Genomic DNA, 22,878 nt, shown 5'->3' with positions numbered 1-22,878 from the left:
CTTACAGGCCTGTTAATAAATATATGGAATCTAAAATTGCCATTAAAGCCTATTCTTTGTTTATTAAAGTTAGTTGTGATGCATCTTTTTCCGGAATAAAATGCATAAACAGACTGATGTTTAGTGGAAATGCTGCTAATACCCTAAACTGCAAAAAAATCTTAATACTACATTCGAATTGCAGTGTAAAAATTTTCAGTCCGAGTCCTTGTTGGTCTGCCTGCGGTCTTAACACGCTTGTGCTGCTACGATCCCAGCAAGCAGGGGTGGACTGGAAGACCAGCGCTTCAGGATGAAGCTGAGTTACAGCTGCTTTCTCCTTCTCAGCCGTCTGGCTGCTCGGAAGGCTCAGGAGAGCAGGAGGAATGTGCTTTGGTACTGGCTGTGGGAGTGCATGAAGGAGTAAACCTGTGTCAGGGGACACGTGAGCATGTGGAGACTCCAGTGGAGGCTACGAAGATGATGAGGGGACTGGAGCACCTCTCTGATGAGGAAAGGCTGAGAGACCTGGGGCCATTCAGCTGGAGAAGAGCAGACTAAGAGGGGATCTCATCGATCCTGAGCAATATCCAAAGGGCAGGGGGCAAGAGGATGGTGTCAAACTGTTCTCAGTGGTGCCTGGTGACGGGACAAGGGGCAGCGGGCACAAACTGGAACACGGGAAATTCCATCTCAACATGAGGAAGAGCTTCTTTCCTGTGAGGGTGGCAGAGCCCTGGAACAGGCTGCCCAGAGAGGCGGTGGAGTCTCCTTCTGTGGAGATATTCCAAACCCTCTTGGATGTGTTCCTGTGCAACCTGCTCTGGGTGACCCTGCTTTGGCAGGGGGTTGGACGAGATGATCTCTGAAGGTCCCTTCTAACCTCTACCATTCTGTGATTCTGTGGCTGGAGGCTGGAGGTCCACTCTCATCCCTGGAGCGTTGGTCCATGGGCTGAGCCTTGCTCCATGATGGCTGTGCCACTGCAGGGGCTCATTGCTGGCATCTCCAGGCAGGACTGCTCGGGTACATAGAGACATTGGGACTGTCTATGCCCAAAGGTGGCTCGGATTTGTGTGGTTTGTTAGGTGAAGCTCTGCTCCCCGTGAATGTGGCAGATGCAGTAATTTCTTCACCTGGGCACATATATAAGCCTCCTTAGCTCTCCTCTTGTGCTATTCCTGGGCTTAAATAGCACAGGCAGCTTTCCACGATGTGGAAATCTTCATGTCTGGCATCTTCATATGTCTCCTGGTTAATCCATACACTGGATAAATTGTCCACTGATGATTGCAACGTGACTGTGCCAGGTATTTTCCACTCAATAGAGCATGCACCTTAGTGGTTATCACGGTTCAGCTTGCACAGTTCAGAGCCACCATGGTTTGCCTGAGTGGATTCTAAGGGTCTGGAGGGATCCATCTCCCCTGATCTGATGTAGCGTTTCTGCCAAAAGTGGGAAGTCCCTGATTTTTCTGCGGTCTCTGCTCAAACTCTTTGGCTTTTTCATTTCTTTAATAATGGAGCGTTGATGTTTTTGTTGTCTCCGTCTCTGCGCTCTCAGTTTTGGCACAATTTATCAGAGGGTAGGTCTTGCAAATCAGTCTCAGCACTTGTGTTTTCTGTATCAAAGTCTTTGTGTTCTTCAGATACTCTCTTGGTGAAATTATATGATTCTTAGTCATCAAAGAAGATATTGTCTTTTTTCTTACCCATCCTCAGAGGCATAACTTGTGTCTTTCAGGGTTTGGTGAGAAATTGCTTTAGTATTCCCAGATAACTAATTAATCTCTGATTAATATTAATATTTCTATACCCAGATGGCTTCTTACATTAGCAACCAGTTATAATAGCAAATAACCTAGCAATATTTGTACATAAAGCATCTCACAGGTTTTGTGACTGGCTGTTACTTGTTACATGTAGGATCCCTCTTAGGTAGGTATATTTACAAATATATATATTACAAATATTTCCTTTCATTAGAGGCTTTTTTTTCCAAGCTCTGTGATATTACCTGAATTCGACACACATAGCAGATCATTGGGCTTTTCTGTAAAGAAAATCCAGAACTTAATACTAAATATTCTGAGATCTTAAAAATGGAGGCTTTAGACTATTTCTAAAACAATTTTTGTCTTAACAGCGAATGCTGACAGAAATTTTTGTGGCAGGTTTACAATTTGAAATGCAGGACTTTTATCAGCTATTCTCTGTAGTAATTACGTCTTTCCAAACGCCACGCAAAAGAAGTAATAAGAGCTAGAGCAGAGCAGGAGATACGGAACTGCATTCCAGAGGCAGTACGCATGGATGTGGAGGTAATGGCTGGGGAGGTGTCATCCTTGTTGAGGGTTGGTAGCTGTCTGTGGTTGATGAAAAGCAGAGATTGCCTAGGAATCTCCTTGGTTCGTTTACACATTTCCGTGTGTTATAAATGCAGCCAAAAAAGTGAAACGCAGGAGTTCCCTGTGCTCAGCAGTCATCAGGCTTATGAAATTAGGGGTATGGGGTTTCTGAAATGCAGTGATGGCAGTAGACGAGTAATGATTAGAATTTGGATCCGGTGATGACCATTCTTGGAGCAAGTGTTTAGGTGAAACCAAATGTAGTTTATGCAAGTAAAACATGTTTTTTAATTACTTGAGCATTGTCAGTGGTGACTGTTGCACCGCTCATGTTTCAAAACCTCTTAGAATGACTATGGCCGGTAGTTCACACTTAAAAAGAAATCTGATGCCTCTGTTTAGCAAATGTATTTCTTTAAACCATGACCTTATTTAACTTGCCTGCAAATTTTATGCTTTTTCAGTGTGTTACATTTCCTGTATTCTCAGTTTTACACCGAGTCCTTCCTAGGGTACATCAGATTTGGCTCCTGTTGCAGTTCCCTGAGATACCAGTATCCCTTTAAGGGTGACTGGATTTTGCCACAGCAAGAACAGGCCATCTGCATTCCTGAGGGCTCAACAAGGGAAGTGACTGTTTGCCCTGGAGACCTAGCGATAGCTCAGAGAAGGCTGGGGCTCAGCTTTGAAATGTTAATCTGCTTCTTCCCTCCTTCCAAGATTTTGCCCAGGGAGGCAGTGGGTGGGAAGTTGGTATTAATTTAGAATTTGAAGCTTTGGCGCAATCTGTTACAGTTTTATCACATTATAAATTGTTTAATATTTAAGGACGTATTGAAGTTAAGATGGAACTTTGTCCTACTTTCAGAACCAGCAAGAAATATCACCCTGATTTTGAAGAAGCGCTTAGCCACCAAGTAAAAATAGTAGTCAGGATCCTCCCTGTGATGAGGAGCTCTGCAAGGTTAATTTTTCAAGGTCCCTTATCATGTCCTCGCAGGGAATTTCACTCCCACACAGGAAGCAGGAGGTATAACCTTTTAGTCTTTGCCATTGTCATTTTGACAGGGCCCCAAATTGTGCTGTGATCCTCACGGAGACTGGGTCTCTGCCCTTGGGAATTATGCATCTCATTTTAGATAAAAGGAAAATTGGTCTTGGATTGGGCCACGAGCAGCTTGGGTTCAAACCTTGTCCTGCCAGATGCATCCTGCCAAGCCGTCACGTCATAACCATTTAAAATGCTGTTGTGGTTCCCCTTGAGAATAAGCATCTTGGGAGGGCAGAGGTGAGGGAAGGAGAAGGAAATGTGATTTTTGTGGCTGTGCTGGCAGACGGCGGCTGGAGGAGTCTGCCAAATCCTCGCTGGGATCAGTGTGCTGCTTAGAGCGTGTCCCACAAGGCTACTCGTGATGCTCAGTACAACATGTGGGAGTTAGGCAGCAAACATCTGGGACAGGACCTAGAAATATCCCCTCTGCCCAGGTCTTCCTGTAGGGAAAGTCCTTCCGGCAAAAACCTGAATGCCTGTGGACATTAGGGCACGCAGCAGTGATCTGCACAGGACTTTTTCTGCGCTTCAGTCTGTATCCGTGAGATGGAGATAATAATTGTCCCTTTTTCTGCCCTAGTTGCTGCTGTGATCCCTTACGGAGCTTCTGCAGAGTGCCCACGAGAGCAGACCTTTAGTCGTTAGGTACCAGCGTAGGTGTAACTGGTTCAGTAAGGCAGCAAACTGGAGGGGAGGCTCTTCAGGCAAGGGCACATAATGATGGCTTATTAAAGGGCATGCTAATTAAATACTTATCCTGTGGTCATTTCTTGAACATGGTGGAAAAGTGACTCTGGCAAGCATTCCCATGGCTTTTGCCAGTGAGGCAGCCCTGCTGCCGTCTGGATCCCCTTACCCTGCCCAATTCTGCTGCCTGCCTTGTGCAGGACCAGCATCTCCTCTCAGCAAACTCCTGGTCACTGGGACGCCCGGGAAGCCCTGCTTGTCAGAGGGCTCTGCTGTGTGCACGAGGGAGCTGGTTGCAGCCCTCTGTTCCCAGGAATGCCGTGACGGAGCAGGTCTAATGCAAATCTGCCCTTTGCATTTTGTTTTTTGCTTCCTTGGTGGGGTGGAATAAGCCATGAGCGTTGCAGCACGATGCCCTGGGTGTAGCTGTCCCTCTGTGTCAGCCCTTTCTCCTGGAGCCCTTGGGTGAGAAGCTTGGCCAAAATAACTGGGGGTTTGTGTTACCCTCCGTGGAGTTATGCCATGTCCCCTCCTCTCTTGCCAGATTTGTGCAGATGCTTCTTCTGTAAGTGATGACAACGATACAGGTAGGTGCTCAGAAGAAGGACATAAATAGGATGGAGACATGTTTCGGCTCGCGGCGCACTATAACTACAGCAAAATACAATGTTTGCTGTCTAGAGAAGGACAAAGTCGATAGGAAACGAAATTTTATTTTCAAGCTTTTAAGGGGATATAACAGTGAAGAATAACACAGCCTTGAAGAAGAAAGCGTGACCGTCCCTCTTGCAGGAGAGCTGTAAACCTTTGAAATAGGGTTTCGTAATGCAGCTGCTGAGAGCCATAACTGCAACGACACGGATGCACCGATGGAACGCGTGTGTTAAACAGTTCATATAAGCCAAATCAGTCAGGCTGGTGTCTTAGTTAAGCTGACGGTGTGTGTCTGTGGTCGGGCTAAGGACATATATGCAGAATCATTATTTGTGTGGGATGTGTTTAATTTGGGGTAACTGGGCTGTGTAAGTGTGAAAAAGAGAGAGTCCCATTTGATTTCCTCTGTACGTTCAGTTTATCAGGGCGTTGTGTTTGGTGTTTACGTGGGCAGGGAGCAGGTTATGCCCCTCTTACTCATGCCCAGCAGCTCCTTTCTCCCCATGCGGTTATATTCATTTTAATAGCACCAGCATCGCGCTTGCCCTGAGTGAGGTGGAGCGTCTGATCCTGGGATAAAAACTGAGTGAAGATTGCGCTAAGGGATTGTCTGCAAGGTTGTCCAAAATCTGCAATTGCAACTTGCACAAAAAAGAGTATTTTTCAGAAGAGCAGCAATCGCGGTTCTGGGAGCAGGCTTTCCTTTGCACACCTTTGCCGTTAATTCAGACTATTCTGTAGTGCTGGTTGGGAAGATGGTCAGAGGTCCTGTGCAGCTTCTGTTTCTGGAGGGCCTTTATAAGCTCTTCTTGGAAGAAATGGACAATCATTCTTACAGTAACACTCCAGTATTCCCCCCTTAGGTTTTATTAGCTGGTTGGTAGCTGGACTGCAGGTTTGCAAATACTTGACTGAAATTTTTGCCGTGCCTTTGGAAGTGATGAAGAAAAACCGGCTGCATTTGGTGGAGGAGGCATCTACTGCTGCTTCCTGGGAGCTATCGGGAGGAATCGGAAAGGCCTTTCCTGGAGGCGGTCTGATGATCGTGTTGAAGACGGGTGTCTGCAGCCTGCCAACAAGCCGGGCTGGGGGAGAGGACAGCTTGACAGCTCCTCGGCTGTTCCCCCATCAGCAGATGTCAACACCTTTTAGTATGCAGCAGAAAGTGGGACTTGCTATTCTTGTGGTAATCTGGAGATCAGCTGTACGTCAGAGGGGTGCACAAGGATCGGGGGGAGACTTTTGTAAACTGATAAAGTATCATAGTCCTACAAGGCTGGGGAATGGGCTGTTGGGTGCCTCGTTATTTTTCCTGGTACCATGAGGAGGTGAGCTGGGCCTGGAGACTAGGAGACAAGATGGTAGAGCAGGTTCTGCTCCTCGGTCAGTGGTGAGGCTGGGAGGATGAGGTTGGATAAACTGGTCTTTATCTGAACTCGTCGAGCTCCTTGGGTGCATGCATTTGATCTGATGGGTCCATATGAGGATTTCAGGTGACTTTGGCCAGGTTGCAGTTAACACGGGAATAGTCCCTTCTATGTTGTGTCTGTTCTTGCTCTCTTCCACAACCAGAGGGATGCGGGGTGGAGGAAAGGTTAAGGCATTAGCAGTGAGAGCCATGAGAGGAGCTGTCGTGGTTCAGTTCAGACACTGGGATGCCATTTGGGTTCATTTTCCTTTTGGTGTGTTTATTCATCCTTATTTCCTCCTCCTCTTTCATCACTTCTTCCCCCACAAATATCTAAAGCTTAAAATAATGTGCTTGCCTTTTATCTGCCAATAGTCTGACACGAGGTAGTTCCTCTTCATAACCATGAATTTATGTTTGGCCTGTTTACTCAGGTGCTAGACAGTATTTCTGGCTGCACAGATGGCGAGTCTAATACAGGCTTCTGGGTTTGACTTTTATGTTTGTTTACATCTTCATGGTACAATAGTTATCCGAGGAGACAAACTGGAAAATTGTCAAGTGCAACCTTGGGCCTAATCCTGAGATGAACGAAGGGCTTGGAAACCCCTGGAGAGCAGACCCGGCCCCCTAAGCACTGCCCGCCTTTCCGGACTAGGTGTTTCGTAACTAGGTAGCCAGTTCCTTCATCTCTGCTCCGATACGTTACAATGCTTTTTGTTGGACAAGTGGCATCGGAGATGAAGAATGCCAGGAATGGGGAAACACGGTGCATCTCGGGCAGTGGCAGTCTCTGCCCTGTGTCTGCTCGGTCCTGCGTGTCCCCCTCATCTCTGCAGAGTTTTTTTTTCCTTATCTATTGTAATTTTCTGATGTTTATCAGGATAAAGGGATTAGAAAGAGTGGAGGGGATGAGGAAAAGGTTCCTCTTTGTTAGCCTGGGGAGGCACACAGGAGAAGTTCTGGATGCCCCATCCCTGGAGGTGTTCAAGACCAGGTCGGACGGGGCTTTGAGCAACCTGGTCTATTGGGTCCCTGCCCAGGGCAGGGGGGTGGAACTGGATGATCTTTGAGGTCCCTTCCAACCCGAACCATTCTGTGGTTCTATGATTCTGTGAAATGAGTTCACGTGGATTGAAGCCCAACACTTGCAGGGTCAACTCCATTTTGATGAGCAAATGCACTGGAAGATGCTGGCTCTGGAGCTGCCAGTGTGGAAGGGAGCTCAGCAGGAAGGGGAAAAGTAAGTCTTAAAATGTTAAGGCTTAAAAATAGGGTCAGTTAAGCAGCTTGAAGTCACTCTCCGAGGCTAGCTTAACCCTCTGGCCTTCTTCCAGCGGTGGTGCTTTCAGTCTCTGGCACAGAGCTGCATGGCTTCCTGGATGGGGCAAGGACTGGCCACGAGAGGACCAGAGGGTGGGCCTTTTCCCAGCACCTCTGCTACCAAGTGCCTCTGTGGCTTTTTCCCAGTGATTTTGTTACTTTTATCTTTATTTGGAAAGAGTCTCCATTTCTGGGTTCTTACTCTTCTTTGGGTTTGAGGTTTGGGTTTGAGGTTTAGGTTTGAGGTTTATCGGTGGAAAGGACTATCTGCAGGCAAAGTAGCAGTAGTATTGTGCAGCAGCTCTTCTGAAAAAAACCCTCGCGCTCTTAGCAATTCCTCAATAATAAACTGCCACACGTCGCTGCTGCGCATTCTGTCAGTTATCGGGTGCCAAGTGGAGCTGCTCTGTCTGTACGCAAGAAACAGATAGTGTGAGGTGATGACATGTGAACTGTAACGTGGGAAAGAGCAACGACAAGCTCTGCAGTGATGAAAACGGTTAAAAGTATCTGGTTTGTATTTTCAAAAGTTCTCCAAATTGCATGCTTTTAAGTTCATTTCAAGAGTTTGAGATTAGAAGGGGAAAAAAGGTTACAGGGTCAGAGTTAAATAGATGATGGTGCATTTCTTTACACAGAAATTAATCTGTACCTTTTTACCTAAATTGCAGGACTAAATACTGAGTTTCTAGACATCTTTTCGATGGACCAGATTCTTATCTGGTGTAAAGTCATCTGGTCCATCTCGTCTGACTTCACTGTAGTCACGCTGTTTTTCTGCTGAAAGATTTGCCTTCTGTATTTTAAGGAAATTGGAGTATTCATTGAAGTTGGCTGCGATGGGAGGCATTCTTTCACTACCCTCTGTGTCAGCCAAGTCTTTTTCCTTGAATAAAAAGTTGATTCTTTTCAGAACTTTCTGGCAATAGAAGTTTCAAAACTGGAATTTTGGAATTGGACTAGCAATTTTTTTGAGAAGCACATTTGAAACTTCAGCAGTAACTGTTCTTTTTAAAGTCATGTCCAACAGAAGACAAGCTACAGGATAGTTCCCTGTCCCACAGAAATCTTCTGGACGACAGGAAAGAGGAAGTAGTAGAGAAAAATTGCTGAATTTTGATGTGTTTTTGTGACTCATTAAACGACTCAGCCTCACTGGAATGTGCCAGGGAACTCTAGGAAATCTGTCAGTTGCTGCAAAGACAGGTTCCTCAAAACTTGTTTTTAGTCTTTCATTTTCTTAATGTCTATGTTTATGTACAGCCTCATAGCATAATGATCTCATATCAGAATATATATATGTATTTATACAACATACATATGTAAAAATACACAGTTATGCAATGTGAGTTTGTATCCAGCTTATGCAATTCTTTTTTCCCATGTATTTAAAAAAAGCTCATTTTTTTTCAGTATGGTGAGATCAGTACTGCCAGTGAAATCTACTGTTTTCCTGCATGTGTGTTTCTTCAGTCACTCCTTGTGCTTTGGGTGCAAGCTTTGTGTCCAGGAAAGATGCCATTTAATTTAGAACTGTGTCCCTTCCTGGCATGGGCAGAGACATCGTGGCACTAAAGGTCCTAATATCAGGGAGAAGAGGTGGTTAAACTTGTACCTGTAGTAGACGAACATTGTGTTTTGTGTTCCCCAGAGAAATGGTTTAATTGAAAATAATGTTAGAGTTCTGTGGCTTCCTGAGTTCCTGGTAAATCAGCCCCTGCTCTGCATTCCTCTCTGGCGGCCGTGCCCGAGGGGGAGAGGGTTCTTGCATCTTGGATCGGGGTGAAGGTTCCCTTTGTGATCAGAGCAGGGTAAAAACAAATATGGAATCATACACGTGGGAAATAAAGTGCAAAATTGTCTTTTGATGCAAACTGATGAATTTCTTGAAAATAGATGAAAATCCTTTTTTAAAATTTGTTGGTTTTTTTTTTTTTTAGATGATGGTGGTATGCATCATAGAAATATCCAGAGAAATATAAGATAAAAGATAAGACATGGAAAATAGCTTTGTGATGTGTGTTAGCTAAGGTTAACACTATGGGGGTTAATTTTCGTCTGATGTCAGATCAAGTTTCTTCAACAAGGCAGAAGAGCTGGTTTAAAAAGAAAGTAGAATATGTGCATGTGATTCTTCTTTTTCCCTTCGCCTTGCTTTAAGACCCTTCCGTTGCTTGTCTTTTCCCAGGTGCCGCTTACTGAAGCCGTGGAGCCGGTTGATTTGGAAGAATACCTTATTACACACCCCATTGCGGTGGAGTCCGGACCCCTGCGAGACTTGCTTGAGTTCCCTCCCGATGACATCGAGGTTGTGTACACCCCCCGAGAATGCCGAACGCTCGTGTCGGCCGTCCCCGAGGAGAGGTAGGAGGTGACAGGGTGACACCTCGCTCAAGGGAATGAATTGTTCTGCATTTGAGCATCTGCAAGGCTTGAAGCCTAGAATTTTTCTCTGTAAATACCTGAAAGAATAAATACGAACCAAAGTGGAAATTTTTTATGTATAAGAAGTCCTTATCACATCCATGACTTTGAAGGTGTCTATTTTTATTCTTTCAACAGTGAGATGGACCCTCACGTGAGGGACTGTGTAAGAAGTTACACGGAAGACTGGGCGATTGTCAACAGAAAGTGAGTTCCCCTGGGGTATTTGTCAGCTTGATTTCATATTTAAATTTTTGCAGGGTGGCTGTCTGGTATGAGGAGGCTCGCAAATTATTGTCCTGGCTACCGATTCCATGGGCCCTGGCTTTTAGTTGCCCAGCTCAGCTGAACTGATGCTTTGTGTTTAGATGAAGTGATGCTTTGTGTTTGGAAAATTAGATCTCAGACGTCAAAACCCCGAGGGGCATTTTTGAAAATCTAGGCCATTTTAGTCAGCAGTTGCTCCTTTAGAATGGTAGAGAAATTAGGGAATGCAAACAAGTAAAATTACTTGCAGCATTTGTTTCTTCCTTTGTTCCGTATCTTTTTAGCTCTTTTTAGAGAGAAGTTGTATTAATTTTGTAAAACAGTAAGATTTATGTTCAGTCACAGCCACCTAATAGATAAGGTGCCCTCTGCAGCTCTCATTTGTTCCCAGAGAGACTTCGAGAAGGTACGTAATTTAAACAAATAATTGTTAATATGTGAACTAGCACAACATTTACCTAGTGAGTTAGCAGTTTAGAGAATGTGCATGCATTGATTAATTTATGCAAATTAGCAGGAAGGTTTCTGAGTAGCTTTACTTGGAACATACACGCTCTCAGATGATTGAAAGTCTGATGGCTTCAAGAGCTCCTGTCAAGGAGGAAGTGATCCGTGTGATGTGCGTCACCTACAAATGACTTGGCTACAGCTACAGCTCTGCCCTTGTGGCAGTTGCTACAATTCACTGGTTTAATGTTGTCCCGACAACCACTTCAGGGGATGCTGAAGATACGCTGTGCAGTCCTAAGATGACCTAATAAAAATGTGTTTTGTAATCTCATACCCCCCCAAAAAAACTACCCAGAAAGAAACCCTTGAGAGAGAGAGATGTTTTATTAACTCCCAGCCTTTGTGGGCAGAGTCTAGAAGGTGCAGTAGGCTTGGACAATGTGACCCTCGGTGCACACCTCTTGGTTTCTCAGCGACTTTTGCTGGTATCTGGAATACCTGACTGTATTCCAGCCATGGTAATCACATGGTAATCATACCAGTGATTCCTGCACTGAGGAGGTTTAGTTGGAGGCAGTAGAGCTTTCTGTCCCGTGCAGATCAGCTGCAGGTTGCGTTCTGGGTCAGGGAAGGCATGAAGCTGAAGACGTTGAAGCTAAAGACATCAGAGTTGCCTGAGCGGGTAGAAGGTGTTCGGAGTGATGGTTGAACTACAGTTAGAGGTTGTCTTGCCCCTTCAGAGGAGGAGAGGCACTTCCATAAACATTCATAGCAGTTTTTAGTTGGATAAGATCATGGCAGTGGACTGGGTAGAAACAGAAGGGTTACTGCTGCAGCAGGTGAAGAACCCGAAGCCTGGCTGGGGAGGACTGAGTTGCTTTTCAAGTAAGGATGCTAACAGGTTTCTCTTAATCCATCCTGTTGGATGGTTACAGGTGCTTTGGCTAGCTCTGGAGATACAAAATCCAGCTCTTCTAGGTTCAGAAGAACATGACTTCTTATGTGCTATCCTTCTCTCTCCCCTGCTCCAGGGGAAATAATCTTTATGTCAGACTCTGTCTACAGTTCTTTGTAACCAAAATGTTTTTTGAGGCAGGCAAATCCATCCATTCAGTGATTACTTTAATGGTGTTGGAAAAGGTAAATAAGTTTTCTTCACTGGCCTGAAAAAAACAATAGCGTATTCTAATTTCAGCCTTACGGCATAATTTCTGTATGCCAGAGTGAAGGCAGCAATGATCACAAGCACCTCGGAAGTCAGGTCTGATTTAGAATGAATTTGCACTTCTTGGTGGAGCTGTGGTTGAAATGCAGACACCCAGGTCAGGATTATACACATCGTATTGTTCAGCTCTCGGGGATTACAACCTAATGAGGAAAATGCTTTCCTCCTCCTTTTCCTCCCTTTCATTATTCACTGCTAGCATGTCCTTGCATCCTTCTGTGGTAACTTTAGTAATGGGGCAGGATAAGAACAATTAATTCTAGGCGTGACCCCAGCGCTACTTTGGGAACTGACTTAGAGTGTGTATTGTGAGGAGACTGTGGCTCTGGCCATATGTGTGTGTAGATATAGACATAGTGCCATTTGGTATCCAAAAATTTGTGAGTCGAAGTGATCTGATCCCGTCAGCCACAGTAGGCAGACTGTTTACTCACAAGCGCTCTTACACCCTGCAAAGCTCTGAAGGACCTGATTCTGTTTATAAAGATGCTCTAGGAAGATGCTCATTTTAGTTGGGGTCGGAAAGCTGTGTTTTCCAGAGGTGCTCAGGACTTCTGCACTTCATGCAGAACTACCTGAAGTTGGTGTTTCGGTTTTTAAAGGTATGTCTTTTTAAAGGACTGTCTGCTCCAAGTCAGTGCTTGCTCCAGCAGAACCAGTGGCCTCCCATCCCCGTGTTCTTGGCCTGTTTTAAGCGTGGCATCACAATCGCCTGTTTTATCATGACCTTAATTGGCCATTGATAATGCTTCTTTTGACATCACTCAGGGTTGTTTTATAGTCGAACAGAGTCACATTGTAGTACTGGTTGATGGATTATTACGCAGCTACAGTGCAGGATGACTGGAAATACTGTTCGCAGAGAGCAGTTTATGCTTTGAGAGGACCCACACTGATAATACGGGGTTTGTTCTGCAATTCTCCTTCTGGGTTTGGGGTGAAAAAGGATGCTAAGAGTGCATTTGAAATACTTTGTTTTCAGATACCACAAGCTGGGAACTGGATTTAATCCCAACACCTTAGACAAACAGAAGGAGAGGCAAAAGGGGCTCCCCAAGCAGATCTTTGAGTCTGACGAAGCTCCAGATGGCAACAGTTACCAGGATGAACAAGTAATGTACCTTTAAAACCTTGCTACATAAAACCTAATTTATAGCCGCGTTTTAAAAGTGCAGTCCCTTTCCCATTATAAGTTGCTTCTAATTTGTTGAATCTCAGGATGACCTTAAACGACGTTCAATGTCGATTGACGATACTCCCCGGGGCAGCTGGGCATGCAGTATTTTTGATCTGAAGAACTCCCTTCCAGATGCCCTTCTCCCAAACCTACTGGACCGAACCCCCAATGAAGAGATCGACCACCACAATGAAGACCAGAGGAAGTCCAGTAGGCATAAGGAGCTTTTTGCACTACATCCAGCACCAGATGAGGTATTTTTATATACATGTGGGTGAGACTAAAAAAGCGAAGGATACAGGGAATGTGAAAATTGTCAGTCTGCTATGGATTCGAAGGTGTTAAGATCACCTGTGTTTAATATCCATGAGAACCTTAGCTATTTTGCGGGTCACATGCTTTTTAGCATATTGTCGTGCCATAGATATTACTTTCTGGATATTGGTTTTCCTTTATGGTTATGCAATCCCCCATAATGTAGAAACATTAAAGGGATTTAATTTAGCATATTTATAGCTGCTGCTGAATGCAACATGCTGGTAAACCTCGCATTAAATTGGTGTTAAGTGTCTTAGGAGAAAAAAGTGATACGTATGTTTAGCTCATTATGGTATTAGTGGTTTGTACAAGTGTCGTGTCTCTAAACTGCTGTTCCTGTGATGAATTTCAGGAGGAGCCTATAGAACGACTCAGTGTCCCTGAAGTACCCAAAGAACACTTTGGCCAAAGACTCCTGGTGAAGTGTTTATCCCTTAAGTAAGTATCACTCCAACAGACAGCTGCGTTACAGAAATTGAGAATTTAAACCTGCTGTTGTATCCACGCGCGTCTGGAATAACTCTGCCGCCTTGTTTATTACCCTTGAAGGGATGTAACATTGTTTGGTTGGTCATAGGCTTAAAGGTTAGTTCTATAAAGGATAAGTTACGCAGTACTGTGCATCGAGCAGTTTTATCTTCCAGACTTTCTGTAGTGGTGTGATACAGAAAGTGTACACCTTCCTTGGCTTTTCTCTCTGTTGCTTGTAAGCCCGTCTATAGCTATACCTCTTCCATGTTAGTAGAACACATGCTTTGCTTGTTCAGGGCTCTGAAGTTGGCCAGTCGTTGGTGTTCAGCTCTCTAACGAGGATGTTTTAAGTGGGGAAAAAAAAAGATTAAAAATGCTTAAGCTTTAAAACATGAGACAACCAAAGATTTGCCAAAGTTTAGGCTCAACAACCTTGACTGTGTCCCTTTAAGAGTGAAGACTTTATATACTTAGCAAGCATTAACTGGAGGAATAGAAACCTGTTAAACAAGTTTAATGAAGTGGAGCTCCTGAATATAGGGTTACCTGCAGCTGGTTCATTGCCTATAACTCTTCTCTAATAACACAAGGTAAAATTTTACTGTTATTCCCTTGGAGAAATAAAGTACAAAACTGATTTTCCACACTGCTGTATTCATCTTCTGTGTCCTCAGTTAGGTCAACCCTTCTTATTAGAGAGCTCCAGTTAGACTACATTGCGGCTCATAACTGAGATATATGTGTGGGACATATCTCCTGCTCGGAGAGTACTCCAGGACCTAATATAGCCATAGAGATGAACTGATTTTGCAGCCTTTTATGAACTGGAACAACATAATATGCAGTAGCAGTGGAGCTTCCTCTGCAAAGGATGGTGTCTGTAGCATAAATAAGTTAGATGCTGGAAATTAATGCTTTCTGCTATTAAAGCATCTCTTGCTGACTGTAAATTTATAGCAAATCTGTCCAGGTACAGGCTTGTTTGTGTACCAAAATAGTCTCTGAAGCTGGACCTGTTCTAATAATGAGCAATCCAAGATCATGCTGTGTTTGTGGCACAAAAAGAAGTCCATAATACGTAGTCTCTTCCCCAGGGAGAAGGCTAAGATGACTTAAGCAGGGTCATTTTCAGGTTACTCTCACCTTTGTTACAAAACTGAGGAAAATACCTGTTTGATGATGCCGTCCCATATGTTGTTCTCCCTGGTGGCAGGAAGAGTTCCAGGCTGAAAAGCTGAGAGCTCTGTGCAAGGACTGGGTGCGTGGGGGTGTCCCACCGTGGATTGGGCATTAATTTCGTGGGGAGGCTGAGCAAACAGGAGAATGGCATTTCAGCCCCTGCTCACTTTGGTGTAGGGACAGGCTTTGAATGTGCTTTAATTTCTTTAACTTCTCAGGTGATTTAAAAATAAGTTCAGCTCTATTTGGTAGGTCGGTGTTTTCATTGGAAGTGTTTCAGTTTAGCAAAACCACCTGATAACAGTTACCCTGAAAAACGGACACCTTTCTGGGAGAGTCTTTGAGATATTGGTATTTTCTGACAAAAGTTAAATGTTGACAGTTGCCGAAATCGCTGTCCCCAACTCTCCAGAGGAAGGAGCTTTCTGGTCAGTAATGTTGAGAGGAGGGGTTGGCCATTAGCCCTACCAAGAGGTCAGCATGGGAAATTAGCACACAGGAAAGCTTCTGAAGGTAATCAGAGGAGCTCAGTGGTCCATCTATCCCAATTAATAATTCCTCTCCCTTTAAGGAAGCTATTAGGTTGCTTTGCTTAGCTTTCAGACAACACTTGAAGAGATAAAAACATTTGTAGAACTATGCTTTATGTCCTGTGACCCTAATCCCAGCCGTTCTGTTGGGTCAAGGAGTTGAAATGGCTTTTAGAAGGTCCAGGGAGCACCCATGCACATTCTGGTGGCAGAGAGCAGAGGAGATGCAGAGGAAATGGGAAAGGGGAGGAGTGGGAGGGAAAACTGGGGAGCAAGATCCCTTTTCAGCAGGAGGGAGCCCTTATGTTGACTCGGCTGTTCCTGGCATCCTTGGCTTATCAGTGGGCAGCCATCACCCAGGGAAGGAATTGGGGAGAGGGTGGGTTATTCTTTCTTACAAAATGCAAACCAACTGATGTTATGTGTTTCTTTCTTTTAAGATTTGAAATAGAAATTGAGCCCATTTTTGCAAGTTTGGCTTTGTATGATGTTAAAGAAAAGAAAAAGGTAGGTTTTTAATTACTTGAGTGATGATATTTCCACTGAAGCATTGCAAACCTGTATTAAAAAAAAACAAAAGAGGAGGAATTAATTCTGGAAATAAATCTTTATGAAGACTGTGATGTACTAGTGGTTGGAAGAACGATGAAGGCATTTCACGAACCATCTTGTGTGTTCTTCTGCTTAGTAACACAGTTGCAGTATAATCAGTTTTCTAAAAATATTATCTAATATGTGAATGCCTGAAATCAGAATATATATATTGTCCAATCTTGGCTTTCAAAAGTCTCTTCCCCAGAGGGACCTTTAGTAACTGAAACCTTTAATTTACATTAAGTTTTTATGACTTTCTTAATCTTTTTTTCATGATCCAGCATGGTATGTGTCCAAGTAACATTTTAAATAATGCACAAGAAAGTCATACATGCTAAAATTGCTGAAGTCAAAACAAAACTGAGCAGTCTTTTCAAGATCTAAGTTATAGGAAATGCAAAATATATTTATTCCCCTATTTATGTTCTGTATTTAATATTTGAAGAGTCTCTTAGTTTTCCTAATTCAAGATATTAGCAGTAGTAGAGAGAAAAATGTTAAAAATATGCATTTTGACATTTATCTCTTTAAGACTTGAATTTAATGCATTGAGTTTTAAGTTATGTAGATGAGAGTATGTGGAATATTATGTGAACTTTGTTTAATATTTAAATCACATTTCATAACCCAATTTTATCATCTCATTACTCCATTTTTTTTTCTCGCATGTAGTAAGTTCTCTGGTGACCTCTGGTGTTGAGAACCAGCTCACATTCGCTTTGGCTTTGAAGCTTAATATGGTCGAGGATTTGGTGTTTCAGTGTAGAAAAGTCACTGTCTCACCTTACGGATGTTTTGTTTTGCCTTTTTCTGTGAATGATCTTAAAGATCGTTTTCTATTTTGATACTTTGATATTTTCAATTCGGATAGTAATTGTAATTCCTAGTCCTGTGGTGGAACCGCATACCTTACAGGAGGTAGAGGAAATTTTATAGGTAGTGTGTATTGTTTGCTCCAGTTCCTTTCTCCTTCCCCACTGTCCTGCTTTGATTTCTTAATGAAAAGGCCTTTTTGTTTTTCTTCTTATATGTGGTTTGAAAAGAGACAGTGTTGGTAGTTTTTTTACTTGTCTTTTGAAATTGTCTGTTGTGTTTATGAAGAGTTTACAAAAACAAACAAACAAAAAAGTATAACTAATGGTTGAAGCTACTCAATTTGTTCCTTAGATTTCAGAAAATTTCTACTTTGATTTAAACTCTGAACAAATGAAGGGAATGCTTCGTCCCCATGTGCCCCCTGCTGCAATATCCACGCTGGCCAGATCTGCCATTTTTTCTATCACTTATCCCTCTCAAGATGTTTTTCTGGTAATAAAGGTAAGAAACGCCAGAGAAATTTAAATTATTACTGTCTCTTGTTTTCTGTTTACAATAAAATATAACCAAGTCTGCCTGGCTGGTTGATGACTTAGTTGCATTTGGAGAGCAAAATTCTGTCCTCAAAAGCGTAAGCACCGAGACCACAGAATTCTGTTCCGTTTCAGATATTCTCACTTGGTACGTTAAGTTCCTTTGTAACAGAAACAGTTCAGTGGAGACTTGCGTTGTTGTATTATTGCAAAACTGAAAAGAGCACAAAGGTTTGCTTGATATAAAGCAGCTTTCTGGGGCTTGACCTTGGTTTTCATATGAAACAATGTGCTGACTCCTTAAGATGATAGATAAGTGAGTGATTTAAAAATACATATTGATCTGAATCTCATTTCAAAAATGATATATGCTCTTAAGTCAGATTTTCAAATGTCCTTAAGAATCAAAATCGCTAAGAGAGGGGAATCCATAACCAAAATAAAATGCCACATTGTTCACTCCTGGGATAAAGTATACAAAGATAAAAATTATTTTCTCTTCTTTCATTGGATTCAATGAGGACACAAATGTTACTAGTTCAGCTTGGCATTTGAATCAGTTTTTTTGGCTGGTCTCTGCATAAAAATCACCCTGTTGTAAAAAAGGAGAGTTCTATACATGCTTTGTTACTGAAGGGCAGTGGTTATGTTCCTGCTGGCGACGTGCTGTGTTTTGAAAACCCTGTTGACTGAGGTTTGTGCGAGTTCTTCATGAACTGCTTCTTATACGAGGAATAAGCTTTTGAAAATGAATTAAGGCACGATCAAACAGTCCCAGGTGAGAACGAGGCTTTCTGTAGTGTTGGAGCATATTCTGATCTCCAGTTTTTGGTATGATTTTCTGAATTCCTTCTAAAAATCATGTTGGGCCTGTGTACACATATTTACTCTTCTGATTTTTACAAGATATGAGGAAGAGAGAACCCCGTATTTATGAGATGAGGCTCTGTCCGAAAGACCTTGTGACTGCACCTTAGTGCTTGTAAAACCGGTGATCCAAGAGGACCTGGTGGCTTAGGTGATTTTTTGATTTGCTGATGAAAAGGATACAGTCAGGGATAAATAAGACAGATGCATAGCCTGCCTCATCGGGTGAATTTTCTCGTGGGTCTTAACTGGGAAACCGTTTTCCAGACAGCTGGTATTTCTAGCATAAACTCATCAGGGAGTGCAAGATCGGATGGGAAGTAGTTTTGTTCTTTATATTGTGATGGCCTCTTGGAGTTCTGCTAATAGACAAGTATGAAAGGCACTTTAGTAGCATGGGAGAAGTTTAAAGATATTCTAATCTAATAACAGCGTGTGCACAGCAGCAGGCGTGGGAGGGGGGGGCCAGGATGCTTCTGAAAGAAACAGTCTTCATGCATGTGATAGGGAAGATATTTCTATTAGAAACTGAGCATTGAGCACTTTTGTGCTCAAGAGGCATTGATTTGGAGACTTCAGAAACAAACATCTACTCTTTGGCTAATTTTAATTATTTTATTACTTCATTATTTGATTTGAGAACACACTGATTTAAAGCAGTACTTGTTTTAGCTGAATGCATCTGAGTCACCTTTTTGCGCTGCTGCAATCGGTCCTTAATATGGAGAAGAGAAGTAAGAACAGAATTCTGAAATGATGATGCCGAAGACAGCGTAAACTGTCTTTAAGACCTTAAAAAGGAACTGAAAGTGGCTTTAGAACCGATCAGACCCAAGTGAAGCGGTATATGTTCCCTTTGAACCTATATTTTACACTTGTGATTCGGTTATAGCTGGAGATCTGGGAACTTAATGGCTCTAACAACTTGAGTGCAGGTGCTTGTGCCCTGACTTACAAAGGGAAATCAAGCTTTAACTCTTTTGAAAGAATAATTTTGCTTCCTAGTGTTTGTTTAATTTAACAGTCCTTGCTGGATACATGTCCTTCTAATGGTTCATTTTTCCTTCTCAGCTGGAAAAAGTATTACAACAGGGAGATATTGGGGAGTGTGCAGAGCCTTATATGATTTTTAAAGAATCGGATGCAGCAAAGGTAAGATTTTTTATTTTTTAATGTTTTGATTAAATTTGGCTACAAGCGCTGTAAGGCATTTTGTTACTAACAAATTAAACATAAGTTGTTTTCTTTTACCTTGAACCTAGCAGCCATTGATACTGTTCCTGTTGTGAAAGGGATCTATTTTTAATTAAGAATCTAGTCAAATTCTAAAGGCCAAAGAAGAGTCAAAGACCTTGAATCTTGATGCCTTATTGGGGTAGAGTAGTTAAAGGTCATCAGTTTTTGTAGCCGACAGGGGAGGTGTGTGGTTATTACCATCAAGCTCAGTCATCTGTGATTCCCTGTCCCAAAGAATCTGCTCTGTGCTTATGCCTGGGGCAAGTGAAGGCAGCCTTTGATGTGAATTTGCAGTAAACTTTCAACTTTTCCGTTGCTTCTGCAGCTTAACCCCATCACAGCACCTCTGCCTTCCTTCAGAAAGGTTATAAAGCGGATGAAATATGTTAACGGGAGATTCTCCATCGGGCCTGGTTTTGAATTGTAGTGCATTTCTGGTCTCTTTTTTAGCTATTTTCTGCTGATTTTTCTTTTTCCTAATACTGTAAAGAAGGGCCACACTCAACAGCGAGATGAAGCTGTCCTCTTTTCATATAGTAAATTTTTATACTTTTCATTAACGTTGTTCCTTTGGTTCCTGCCTTCAAAAGTTTGGGCATCATCCTGTGCAGTAAAGTCCGGGGCGTTTTAAAGTGCAGTGGATGGCATGGACCTGCCCCAATTTGCCTGATTTTTTGTCTTCCCTTCGTGTGTTTAAATGCAGCCTGTCTCCTTGCAGGACTAAAAGGAGAGGTTTTCACACAGGGAAGAACGCCATCTTATTCCCTGCAGCTGGTTGCTCATTGGAGGGTACTGGAGTCTGGGTGGGAATTGCAGGTTTGGTAGGTTCAGGAGCAAACAGGAACGCCGGTGGCACCTGCAGAATTCAGGGACACCTGCACTATGGCCTTTCCTCCACCTTTTCACCCCCAGGCTACTATTTTGTTTTTCTGGCTTTCTCCAATGTAACAGTGGTTATAGCACAGCAAATCTCTGATTTTATTAGCAGCCAGAAGGAGAAATCTCTGACTTGAGCTCGGTGTGTTATTTTACAACTCCTCTTTGTGAGATGTGCAAGAGAGCTTGGAAAGGAAACCTTGGCTACATAGAATGTGAAGCAGAGTTTGTGAGACTTGGAAATGGTTCCTAATTTCTTGTACAATTGGGTTGAGCCAAGTGAAGATTAAAGGGTAATAGTGAGGACTGGAGGAAGGGCAACACAAAGAGGCCAGCCCTTCCTGTCATTAAGAGATTTCCCATTATGCTTTTTTCAAAGGAGCTGGGATGTTCATTTGTTAGTTCTGATCAAACTCTAACAGAATTTTGCCTTCCCAAAGTTCTAATACGTTCCTAGCTGGAGAAGTTCACCTTTTTTGTGTCTCTCTGTCCTTATATCATTGCATCATGATAGGAAAAATTGGTATCTTTCGCCTCTGGTATATAGATAGCAAAAGTAAAAAAATTACCTTTCCTGCAATCAATAAGTTGACATGTGCCTGGGTGAAATTTTGGAATTGGATTTGCAGGATGCTTGGGAACGTAGGTGAAAAGGGAATTTTTCAAGGTCTCCTTCCCAGCAAGGTGCATAGGTCAGTTCTTCCCTGAACTAGAAGAACATGAGCAACAGAACTCTCTCTGGTGTTACCCAGCCCCCTGTTTGGGAACTTCTTAAAGGCCTATAGGTAACAAATTTTCTAAAGCAAAAAAATGCGCTTTAATATGCAGAATTATGGAGAGTCCATTCATAATCCTTTTTTTTCCCTCAATAAAATGAGCGTGATAGCGCTTATTTGAGGAATGTTTTCAGTTTCCCATGCAACTCCAGATGATCTGAGCACCTGCTGCATAAAATGACCTTAAGAAAGACCATTTCAGACTTCACAGAGTAAAATTCAGCTTTGCTTAAAAGGGCAGTGGGCAGGTGAGGCTATTCAGGAGGCTCAAGAGCATGAAACCAGTTTCTCTGACCCTCTGGCCATCCTGTGTCTGGTACTGTTGGCCTGATGGCAGTTTTGTGAAGCAGAAATCTGATTGCCCAGCACTTGGTGATCCTCCTCTAGAAGGTGCTATTGAAGCACAAAATCATTGCGAGTCAGAAAAGATACCATTGTAACTTACTGATTTTGCTGAATGAACCTTTTTTTTTTTTTTTTTACCGCTCCTCTCCTTTGAATCTCTTGGATTGAATATTTTCTTCAAAGAATAAGGAAAAGTTGGAAAAACTGAAAGGCCAGGCAGAACAGTTTTGCCAAAGACTGGGCAAGTATCGAATGCCTTTTGCCTGGACAGCCATTCATCTAATGAACATCGTGAGCAGCGCTGGAAGTTTGGAACGAGATTCCACAGAAGTAGAAGTTGGCACAGGAGGTACAGTATCTGGCACCTGCATGAGGGGAATGTGGGCAAATCCAGAGTTCTCTGAAGTCTTGATTAATACCCTGTATCTGCCATTGCTCCTTTTTATCTCCTTCCTCCCCCTGCCCTAGGCCTTCTGATAATCTTGGGTCATGCTTGAAATAAAACAGCAAAGTCCGTGATAACAAATGGATTTATCTTTCAAGGATTTTACAAGCAAACCATCTGTTATATTATTTAAAACCAGGCTTCTAAGACTGAGCGTGCGTTACAGGCTGATGAACATTTTCCAAAGGAGTGGATTAATCTTTGTGAACCACACAGCTCATCTGAAACTGCTCTTCAGCATCCCCAAAACTGCCAACTTCATCATCTTTCAGAGCAAGAGAAATACATAAATCTCCACAGGAGAAAGACTTTTATAATAGCAGTAAGGCGCTGGGGTGAGGTTGCTGTGAGAGGAGCAGAAGTAGTCAGCTGTGCTTCACAGCCTCCTGATGCCTCAGGAGTGTGATTGTCTTACCATAACCACCTCTTCTATCACGCTCATTGCATAATTTCCAAAAGCAGCAGCTATCTTCTTATGTAGAAAAACCTGGTTGGGACAAAAGTACGTTCTTGGTCAGTTGTTTTTCTTCTTTTTTTTTTTTTTTTTTTAATTCCTCCCCCTTTTCTTTTTTGTATTTTTTGAAGAACGTAAAGGATCATGGTCAGAGAGGCGGAATTCCAGTATTGTCGGGAGGCGTTCGTTAGAAAGAACCACAAGTGGGGATGAGGCTTGCAATTTGACCAGTTTTAGACCAGCTACTTTGACAGTGACAAACTTCTTTAAACAGGTACTGTATGAAGCTATCTAATTAAGGAGTTGCTCCTTGGACAGAGTGATTTGATCATGTGAAGTCAGTTTAGCCCTAAATGATTAATTTGTGATGTTTTCAGTGCATGTAATGTCTGTTCCCTGATCACAGGATATCTTTGAACGGCATATGGTGGGTTTATTATCTCAG

General features: G+C 42.8%; 1 protein-coding gene across 5 annotated transcripts in view; it reads left to right on the top strand.

Moving 5' to 3' along the window:
- DOCK7 (dedicator of cytokinesis 7) overlaps positions 1-22,878 on the top strand; it is a 107,008-nt gene that overhangs the window by 14,952 nt on the left and 69,178 nt on the right. For all 5 annotated transcript variants that reach the window (XM_074151529.1, XM_074151528.1, XM_074151527.1 and 2 more), the window contains exons 3-12: positions 9,639-9,814; positions 10,013-10,081; positions 12,799-12,928; positions 13,035-13,247; positions 13,664-13,749; positions 15,932-15,998; positions 17,253-17,402; positions 19,373-19,453; positions 21,718-21,883; positions 22,565-22,707. In XM_074151529.1, coding sequence (XP_074007630.1) covers positions 9,639-9,814; positions 10,013-10,081; positions 12,799-12,928; positions 13,035-13,247; positions 13,664-13,749; positions 15,932-15,998; positions 17,253-17,402; positions 19,373-19,453; positions 21,718-21,883; positions 22,565-22,707 — 1,281 coding nt within the window. The remainder of the gene's footprint in view (positions 1-9,638; positions 9,815-10,012; positions 10,082-12,798; positions 12,929-13,034; positions 13,248-13,663; positions 13,750-15,931; positions 15,999-17,252; positions 17,403-19,372; positions 19,454-21,717; positions 21,884-22,564; positions 22,708-22,878) is intronic.

This window comes from Numenius arquata, chromosome 8 (assembly GCF_964106895.1).
Source record: "Numenius arquata chromosome 8, bNumArq3.hap1.1, whole genome shotgun sequence".
NCBI classification, from domain to species: domain Eukaryota; kingdom Metazoa; phylum Chordata; class Aves; order Charadriiformes; family Scolopacidae; genus Numenius; species Numenius arquata.
Note: the sequence above shows the minus strand (reverse complement) of the source record. Positions and strands in the feature narration are given on the sequence as shown.